Genomic DNA, 10,680 nt, shown 5'->3' with positions numbered 1-10,680 from the left:
GGATGTAGCATCCTCTGCAGAAGAGGAGGCTCAGAGGAGACCTCATCACTCTCTACAGCTACCTGAAAGGAGGTTGTAGCCAGGTGGGGGTTGGTCTCTTCTCCCAGGCAACCCTCAGCAAGACAAGAGGGCACGGTCTCAGGTTGTGCCGAGGGAGGTTTAGGTTGGACATTAGAAAGAATTTCTTTACTGAGAGGGTGATCAGACATTGGAATGGGCTGCCCCGGGAAGTGGTGGATTCTCAGTCCCTGGAGACATTTAAAAAGAGACTGGATGTGGCACTCAGTGCCATGGGCTGGGAACTGCAGGGGTAGTGGATCAAGGGTTGGACTTGATGATCTCTGAGGTCCCTTCCAACCCAGCCAATTCTATGATTCTATGATCCCTGCACTCAGCACATCGCACAGCAGGATTTTCCCTGCAGTAGCCTGTAAGAGCTACCTGTGGGATTACATTGAATGGAATATTCGGGGGTCCTGCTGCAGGAGTCATAAAAATGATGGTGAAAGTTTCACGAAGGAGGCCGTGTCCCCACAGTCACAGGGCCCATTCCCCAGGCTGGTGCGGCAGCCAAGACCAGGACCAGGCAGTGGGTACAGAAACATTCTTTGACTGCCCTCGTGTGGCAAATGTGATTGCAGCGACTGCCACGGATCAGGCGGCAGCGTTACAGACGGGGGCATAATTCTGCCGCAGGTTTCTCAGCTGGAACAGATGCCAGCAGGTCAACTCCTTTACAAGGAGTTACATTTGCTTTGGGGCTTGTCATCTAATTTGTCCTTTAGAAAGGAAAATAAGCTGCTCACTCTCAGCTGCCAGGAGCGAAGAATAAAATGTGTGGCAATTCTTTCATCCTCTCAGGCAAGAGACTGAGTGTGCCCAGAAGTAGTACAGCACAGCTACAGAAAACTCCCTTTACTCCTCCATCCTGATGCTGCGAGGGTCCCTTTGCCAGCTAAGGGGAGTTCCTGGGCAGCACAGAGGTGGAGCAGGTTTATCCCAGTTCTATCCTGGGCTTACATGCAAGAAAATACTGAGGTCCTGCTCCATATCCAGGCTGAGAGAGATGCCTTGTAGAAATTGCCACCACACCAGTTGAACTTGCAGAGCCAAGAGCAGCTTCTCACCAGGAAGGCTAAAGAGGTGGCATGGGCAAAGCTTGACCTTGCTGGGGAATCAGGTCTCTAAGGCTCCCTACAAACAGGCAGAGACCTATGACCAGGTGACCAGCCTATTGGACGAGGGAAAGGCTGTGAATATTATCTACCTGGACTTCAGTAAAGCCTTTGACACTGCCTGCCACAGCATTTTCCTACAGAAGTTGGTGGCTCATGGCACTGACAGGTTTAGTCTTCACTGCTTGCATGGCCAGACCCAGAAAGATGTAATCGATGGAGTTAAATCCAGAAGGTGGCTGGTCAACAGTGGTGTTCCCCAGGGCTCAGTTTTGGGGCTGGTCCTGTTTAATATTTTCATCAATGATCTAGATGAGGGGATTGAGGGCTTCCTCAACACGTTTGTAGACAACACCAAGTTGTGTGGGAGTGTTGATCTGCTCAGTTGTAAGAAGGCTCTGCAAAGGGACTTGAACTGGCTGAAACAGTGGACCGATTGTATTAGTTTCAATAAAGCCACGTGCCAGGTCCTGTGTTAAGGTCACAACACCACCAAGCAATGCTACAGGCTTGTGTGGAAAGCTTCCTGGCAGAAAAGGACCTGGGGTTGTTGGTTGACCCCCATCTGAATATGAGCTAGCAGTGTGGCCAGGTGGCCAAGAAGGCCAACAGAATCCTGGCTTGTATGAGGAATGGTGTGGCCAGCAGGAGAAGGGAAGTGATTGTGCCTCTGTACTCAGAACTGGTGATGCTGCCCCTTTAGTACCATTTTCAGTTCTGGGCCCCTCACTTCAAGAAACACATTGAGTTGCTGGAGCAAGCTCAGAGAAGAGCAACCAAGCCGCTGACGAAGGTCTGGAGAAGAACTCCTGTGAGGTCAGGCAGAGGCAGTTTGGGATTGTGTGGTTTGGAGAAGAGAAGGCTGAGACCTTACTGCTCTCTACAGCTACCTGAAAGAAGGTTGTAGGGAGGTAGGTGCTGGCCCCTTCTCTCAAATGAACATTGATAGGACTAGAGGAAGTGCCCTGAAGTTGCACCAGGGGAGGTTTAGACCGGATCTGAGGAAAAATTTATTTACTAAGAGAGTAGTTGTATGTTGTATGGAATGAACTGCACAGGGAAGTGGTGGAATTACCATCCCTGGAGATATTTAAAAACCATGTAGATGAGCCATTTTAGGACATGCCCTAGTGGGCATGGTGGTACAGATATTGACAAATTTATTTTGCTTTTTCATTGGAAGGGGATGTTGATGGTTGGATGCAGTGGTCCTAGAGGTCTTTTCCAACCCTAACAATCTGCAATTCAGTGAAATCACAGAATGGGTCTTCTACTAGGAACTGGGGAAAGAATGAGACATATTGTGGTATATTGGAGAGAAGGTTCTATTTATGATCAGTAGTGAATAAGTAAAGAAGATTAAACACATTTAGAGAAAATGTGTAATGTCAGGAAACTCTTGTATTACTAAGGAGTCAGCACTTACTGTTCCTTCTGGATCCACCAAAAGAAGATGCTTGGCTTGTCCATTCTGCATGCCTGTCAGCACATAGGAGCCAGGATTCGTGGTACTCTTCCTCACCAGGAAGTCTCCACATTTCTTTAACATCTGTTCTGCTTCTTTCCTGCTCATCTCTCCCTGATACCATGGCTCTGCACTCAGTTCCTCAGCTACAGTCCACTCAGCTGCTCTGCATAAAATAGGACTGGTGCATCCCATGGAGGTGGATTTCCTCAATGCAGCCTCAGATGTTTGAATCTTGAGGGCATCTTCAAATGGTTCTGATTATGGAAATAGAAACAAAGGTAAGATAATTCAAAGATAAATCATGCTAGGAAATGGTGATTTTCCTGTCACCTTTACCTGGATTTATTTTATGTTATATCCAGCTCCTTTTATCTTTGTGAAAAAAAAAATGAGGGGAGATGTACTGATGGGCCTTTTGATTTATGGATTATTGTAAGACTGGGTAGTGTAGTATTATAAAAATGTATGCTATGCACAGAAAGATGCTGATTAAAATCAGAGAGAACCTTGGCAGGAGCTTTTCAAAGGTAATTGCATGTAATGGCTATTGTCAACAGTTTCATTTATATGCTCTGGTGTAGGGCAGAGCTCACCTTTTGTCTTGCCATGTATATCAGACTGTTTCCTTTTAAATAAACTGTGTAATATGGGTCCAATTATATCTCCTCTCTCTTCAACCAACATATTCATTTTAAAATTATCCATTAGTGACTCTCCAGCCCAAGGGCATATCTAGAAGGGATCAGTCACCCTTACCACTCAGCCTATCCCTGGCCTTCACCTAGAAAGATCATTTTGCAACACAGACAGGACTAACTCCTTTAACATGATTTACCTAGTTGAAATCAGCTTCAGGGAAGCATCTTTTAAACCATAGCTAAATAAGTGTTGCTTTCTGTAGAGTCAGATGGGAAGATGTGTCATTACACATCCGAAAAGTCTTAGAGAAATAGTACAGTTCATAGTTCACTATATGCTGCACTGACCAACTGGAAGCTATTTTCCCTTGCAAGACCTTCATCTGGCAAAGCAGTGAATATTAAAAAGAGAGAAAACCCGCAGAGCAGCACCATGTAGCAATACACCAGCTCTAAATAGACTGTTAAGATGCAAGGAGTACATGGCCATGTTTGTATGGGGCCACGGAGAGGGTATGCATGGTGCCAAGGAGAGGTCAATTTAACTCAGAGAAAGAGGGTAAATACTGTGTTGCCACAGCATTGATACCTTCAGCAAATACCTAAACCCAGCTTAAGTGTATCTTTACTATGCTGCAGTCTGCACTAAGCACACCTGAGAAACTACTAAGTTAGGGCTAGTTAGAATGTTTTCTAGTATCATTTTTCCCCATAAAGATCAATGAAGACTGGAAGATGATAAATCAATTTTTCCTATTATTAGGAAAAGAATATGAATAAAATAGAAGTAAGCATGTTCGTGTCTTAAAGGCACGACAAGTTAGAAATCAAGATTAACATCCCTGATTTCAGACCTCAGACTTTTCTCATTTCAGATCTATAATCACAGAGAGATACTCTCTCGACTTGCTTCCCTTCTCCTTTCTTTTGATTCAAAATCTCCCTTAACTGTGGAAATAGTGTCATATATCTCAGCAAACACATTCCAGAAAGTTAACTTTATATATTCTGAAATAACAGAAATGAAGATATGTTATTTTACAAGTAACATAGGCATCAACTATTTTGTGTCTGCCTCTTAATTACATAAACTGAATTAAATAAATCATGTGTCTGCAATTGATTGGAAATAGGAAGAGTAGAAAAAGAAAAATTTCTGTACATCAAACTACTTCCTCCATATTTCCTCTTAAGTATCTCTTCAAGGCTGAAAACAACACATATTGATAGAAACAACACTAAAATAGGACTGATGCTTAATCCACTGCTTTACAGCTATGTCTATGACTGTAATTTTGAAAAAGCTAGCACAGATAGCTAGATGGCCTATTCACAGCAAGGCCTATTCACCCAGCCTTTTAATTTCCCTTCCAGCTTTCTTGTTGCACAAAGCCTCCTATTTTATTCTCCTGATGTAGTTGCCTATCATAAGGGTAACATAGATTGTAACCCACCTTAACTCAGAGGTAATACAGGGAATTCTAAAATTCATCATAATTGTACCAAGAACACTTAATTTTTCACAATTTAAAAATATTTTTACGTAGAACTAACGCACAAGTACATCAGAGTGTTTCTTAGAAAAGGATTGAATAGGAAAAGCACTCACTCATGTCAAACAGATCCTTTCCTGGGCTGCTCTCTTTGGTACCATCTGCTGTTCCACTGAAGGTACATTCAGCATCTGCCTGAAGTGCCAATAGAGCTTCTATATTTATATGCTGAGTGTTTACATATGTTGCCATCTCTGCTGTAGGGGCTACTTGTGTTTTTCCTTCCGGCATACTACAATTATCCAGAGATCCTAGAAAATTCAAGACTATTTTTTTTTTTTTTCTACTTTTTTTGTATCTGACAGAGCAATGTTGTTAGAATGATCAGATAATTATCAGGTCCCATTACCACAGGTTTAAATTCCCTAGAGAGCAAGCTGTAAAGTCAATAGGTGCAGGATCTAGTAGAAAAAAAAATTTAATTGGTTCAGAATTGTGTTTCAATGGGGACTTGCACAGAGTGGGTGATTATTCAGAAGTCAAGGAAACATTAAAAATAAAGACTATCAGTTTCAAGAATTATATTCAGTTCAGGAGTCATGAGAGGAAGAAATGGAATAAAATCCTCAAATCTGAACAGAATAGCAACAGATAACATACACTAGCATTTGAGAAGAAAGTGTCCCCAGAAACACAGTAAAGGTGTTGAATTACAGTGAATGGGGTGAAATTTCACATATGTTTTGATATGACTTACTTAAAAGTCAGAGAGAGCAACAAAAAATAAAATGTATTATTTTTTTATTCATAGATAAGCATGCACACACATCATAGGCACACACATGCATTGCTCCTCATTCTGACGTTAGGTTCTTTCTTCAGAAATTCAACCTTGCATGCCCTAGTAGGGCAGATTTTCAGAACAGACCATGCAGCATGTTTTTAAAGGCCATGGGGATTTAAGACATGGCAAGCTACAGAACTAAGGGTTTGGTGCAATTCTTTTATTAATTCCTCTGCAAAAGGTTTCCTGAAGGTCTGGATTTAATAATTTATCCAGTTGTAAATACCAAACATTTCATACTGGTTTCAACACTAAAATTCAGACAAAGGCAATCTATTAAAAAAAAAGCCAATTCATTGCCTTAAGACTTTGAGGCATCAACCTTTTATATGCCTTGCTCACTCAAGATGTCCTGTAGTATTACAGCTAAAACTAGCAAAACTCACCTTCCTTAACAGTTTCCTGATGCAAATCTTCACTGAATTTTTCTCCTAAGTGGCGACTCTGGTAATAGATTTGCTCTCCTCCAACTCCTGCTGCAGACTATTATGGACACATGAGCAAAGAAAATTTCAATTTCCTCTAAAATGCTCCGATATACTAGGAGTAGCACTGACAATTTCCTTGGCTGTATTCTGTGTACTCCCACTCAAAATTTCCAGTTCATCATAGGATCAGAATACATATCTCACAAATGCATTTGTGTAGGAGCAAGATATTACCAACGACCTTCACGTAAACTTCCTATTTCTTGCTTCTATTAACCTCCACAATCCCAAATGACCCATCATCTCCTCTAATACATTTGCAAGCCCTAACAAACTGTGCTTGGGAAAAGTGTTCCACAGAAACACACCTGGGATACACCTCCAGCACCCTCCAAAGCATGAGCTGAAAGATTCATACTGGGACCAGGGGATGCACTCAGGTACTGAATGAAGTCCCTAAGGATTTAAGTAGTTGTGCTGGACCTGAAAACTCATCTGAGGTGGCTACAACCAACACTGCAGTCAAACTTCCAACAGCAATGCTGGTAGAAAGCTGACCTCAGTTCAACATGTGGTGGAAAACCCACCTATAATCCTGGCAGAAAATGACCTGGGGTTGTTGGTCGACACCCAGCTGAATACGAGCCAGCAGTGTAGAGGAACCAAATTAATTAATTCATTCTATAACTGTACCCGTGTATCTGGATTCTATAATCCTGGCAGAATACTGATAGCTGCTGAGCTATTAACTTAATGAACTGTTAGTAATGACTGCGCCAGAATGTTTAAATAATTCTGCATCTAATCTTTCCCAGTTACTGTGTACTATTTGATACTCTCTGAAGCAGACATGTTTTCTTCAAATGTGGTAACCCTCAGTGGATTTCTTGTCTTTGGAAGTGAGCAATCTTTAGCACCATGAGGAATTTCACCTGCTTTTGGTTTGTTTCGTACCTGCCTCATTTGCTGCTCCTTATATCTTCAATGCCCATTCAAAAGGAAACCAGTCACATACAAAGGACTGTGAGCTATAAATGGTCTCAATGTATCCATCTTAAAATACAGATTTTTAAAATATCTTGGATCCATCAGGAAGAGGGCAGAGACACAAATGCACTGACCTGAGCTGTATCTGGAGCAGTGGGAAGTTTTGCTCTGAGCCTGGTATCAATGAAGCCACCAAGGGGGGGCATTTTTTTCGGGATGTTGTTGTAATAGGGATGTTCTGTTGCCTCGTTATCTTCCTCCACCCACGGCTCATCAAAACTCTGCATCCTTTAAGAAAGTGAATGTTTTATTTTGCCCCTCACTTGCAAAGAACTTATTTGCAGCACCTTAAGATTGCTTGTGAGAAGATTGCTATTGCATATTCCACTAAAGGTCAGGAAACAATGATGAATGCTGCAGCAGACCTTCCCTGTATAAACAAACTAATCCAAACCTCCTATGCAAAGCATAAAATTCTTTACACTGAGTAAAGGATGTTTTTACTTAGCTATAAACAGCATTAACAAATAATATTATTTAACCCTACAGTAGCACTTGTAATATTATTACCTGGTTGATTGACCAAGATCTAAAACTTAAATTATGGGTTTTCTACCACCAGTATAAACCTGGAAAAACTTCACAAAGAGATCAAATCTGTGGTTTCAGTCTACATTTAACTGTCATTTACATAAACCTAAAGTGAGTCTAGAGTCCTTCCAGATTAGGATAGTAGCATTTATATTCACTGTACACTCATTTTACCCTGATACAAGAAATTACATGGGGTATCAGCTAACTTGTTTTGGTTTATTTTTTAATAACTTATACTTTTTATTTTAATAATATATATTAATGTTATAAAGCATAAAGCAATCCATATCGAAAACACAGTTCACCAAAGAAAACAACATAATAGCCCAACTTCTTAAACATATACAAGGAGACAGATTTTGTATCCTCCAATGAACATGCAGCCAAAGCCTCTGAAAAATCTATTGCATTCACCCTGGCTAATACCCAAAACAGTGTAACACCATTAGGTATTGTGAAAGCCAAACAACCCAAGCTTACTTCACCTAAGTTGACAGGGCTGCTAGAATAGTAATAATGAGGAAATGTTACAAACACATCCTTTCTTGGCCACCCAACTCTGCCTAATAACTACAAAAGAAAACGTATGAACACTTCAGTAAGTTGACTGTGAAGTCCATATTTAGCTCATTCTTTTAAAATTGCTGTGATACTTTCACATTCTTTAGGCAAATACGCTTTGCTAATTCAGCAGAAATCTCTTTATGAAGTATTTAAATCCTATCCATCACCAAGAACTTTGCCCACAGCACATTTCATTAAGCTGAAGAAGATCATACAAGCTAAAGAAGATGACCGAGCAGTTTTCTGCAACAATACTCACCTATCATGAAAAACAGGCATCTTAGAGGGACACCGCAAGTATTGTTTAAATCGAAGCTCAAATGCTTGTCCTATGGTGCTGATGACATCCTGGGCCAAGCCATCACAGCATTCCAATATATGACAAGCTAAATGAAAAAGATTTGACATGTGCAGATGCAGTCATTTTGTTTATCTTGTGGTGGGATGCACTGACCTACACATCAGGCATAGTTGCCCTATTCATGGTGTATATATTTCAATAAAACCCAATTCTGGCACAGTGAATTATAGGCAAGTGAATCTTTTTAAAGACTAACTAAAATTGCTCTGGTGTGTAATTGCAATAGCCAAGACCACAAATCAGTTACACATTTTAACATGTCTATTAAAAAAGAAAATCTCATAAAATGGAATTTTTTATTATTTGAATGCAATGGGTTATATGTTTAAGTTGAAATCATAAAAATATTAGTAAATAGTAACAACTGAAGAAGCTTTCTTTGCTTTCCTTAATGTTATTACCACTTCAGTTTTATCCCTTCAGTCTAATCCCTCCAAGTCTGCAAGCTGTCCACTTCCTTTGAGTCTCCAGAATTATCTAAATTACAGGCTGAGGGAGGATCAGTAACTAGGATACTTCCTAGATCCTGGGCCCTGCTCCAATTCCAGTAATACAGAGGCTGGTAACTCTTCCTGCTTCTCTGAATGAAGAAACTCCCAGCAAACTGCAAGACCAATGGGGAGCACAGAGCTAGGGTTCCAGTTAATTCCAGCAATCACACATGTGCCACCTCTCTGAATCCACTGTGGTAAGATGGGAGGCTGGCAACACAAACTCTCTTCCCATGAGAGACCAAGAAACCATTATCAGCTGCCCAAACAGCCAAATTTATCCCAGTTTTAAATCAGAGAGTAGCTCGGAGCTGTCTTATGTGACAACATAAACAAGCAATCTCGTGAAGATTCCTCCTAACACCTAACACAGGAACATAGATGGGAGTTAAGAGATGGAAGCCTAAGATCTGAATGAACAACACCTTGGTGATACTCTGAAAAGCCCTGGAGTTTATTTTCCATATTCAGTACTGGACAAGCACCTGGTCTACTGGATAGAGCCTGAATTGGAACTGAAACCTGCAGTTACTCAGGCAAGGAATGACCAAGGCACCAAGCTGTCTCTCTCAGTACCTCACACGGCATGAGATGACACTCCTCGCTGTGCTTCCCTGCTAAACAGATCCACTGTTGCTCTCTTCTCACCTTGTAACACCTGCTGTGTCAACCAGCACGCTGAGGCAATACCTGATTCGGGGGAAATGTCCTTAGCAGCATGTGAAATCAGCAGCCAAAGCCAGGAGCTCCATGTAATACATGTAATCCATGTATTATAATCCATGTATTATAGCCCTGGCTATCAGCAGGGTATTTGCTGTTTAGCTCTCCTGCACCACTGTTAGGGGCAGTGAGCAACCACCCCACAGGTAAGGTTCTGGCTTATCTCCATGAACATGAACCAAAAGTACTTAGGCCAAACAAAGCTTTAATTTTTGCCCACTATAACTAGAACGGGGATTTATTAAAACATGGATCACTGCTAAACCTGTCTGGGGCTGAAATGAAGCATGAGTAAGTAGTTTCAGTAGGTGACATAATGAGCAGCCTGTTACCTTGGATACATGAATGGACTTTCAGCAGGTAGGAGGTGTACTTCTTGTAAAAGATGAGAAGGTTTGGCTCACACAGAGATGATTTCTCATAAATGTTGCAGCAGAAGACAGATAGCCTTAGCTTGCTAGATGCAGAATATAAAGCATAAGGAGATCTTTTCCATCCTTGGGATGAAATGAGTCTAATATGCAAGTGAAAGCTATACCACAACACTGGTGCTATTATCAGTAACAGCAACAGTAGCATGTTCACTATATATAGAAGTTAGTTTCAGCTAACTTCTAAAATAACTTGCAGATAACACAAAGACTTTCAGAATGGTGTGATGGTGAGAGAGGGCAATCCTGATCGCTTGTTAAACTAGACCTTTTAAAGAATGTGTTTTAATACTGCTAACATACAAAGTCACTGACCTGCAAACCACTGAGGTACACACAACTGAGGAAAGCTACTGTGGAAAGCCCTAACACAGAAAGCTTAAAGATCACAGCATGAAAGAATTTCATATGAGATAGCAATGCATCACTGCAGCAAAAAGAGCTTACAAAAAACAGGCTAATGACAAGAACAGAAGCAAGTAA

General features: G+C 41.1%; 1 protein-coding gene across 1 annotated transcript in view; it reads right to left on the bottom strand.

Annotated features, from left to right (window-relative positions):
• SHC3 (SHC adaptor protein 3) overlaps positions 1-10,680 on the bottom strand; it is a 73,084-nt gene that overhangs the window by 8,363 nt on the left and 54,041 nt on the right. The window contains exons 7-11 of the mRNA XM_071730934.1: positions 8,451-8,577; positions 7,168-7,321; positions 6,005-6,101; positions 4,891-5,085; positions 2,602-2,897 (exon numbers count right to left, since the gene is read on the bottom strand). Coding sequence (XP_071587035.1) covers positions 2,602-2,897; positions 4,891-5,085; positions 6,005-6,101; positions 7,168-7,321; positions 8,451-8,577 — 869 coding nt within the window. The remainder of the gene's footprint in view (positions 1-2,601; positions 2,898-4,890; positions 5,086-6,004; positions 6,102-7,167; positions 7,322-8,450; positions 8,578-10,680) is intronic.

The sequence above is a fragment of the Heliangelus exortis genome, chromosome Z (genome assembly GCF_036169615.1).
Source record: "Heliangelus exortis chromosome Z, bHelExo1.hap1, whole genome shotgun sequence".
Taxonomy (NCBI): domain Eukaryota; kingdom Metazoa; phylum Chordata; class Aves; order Apodiformes; family Trochilidae; genus Heliangelus; species Heliangelus exortis.
This window is presented reverse-complemented; position numbering and strand designations above follow the sequence as displayed.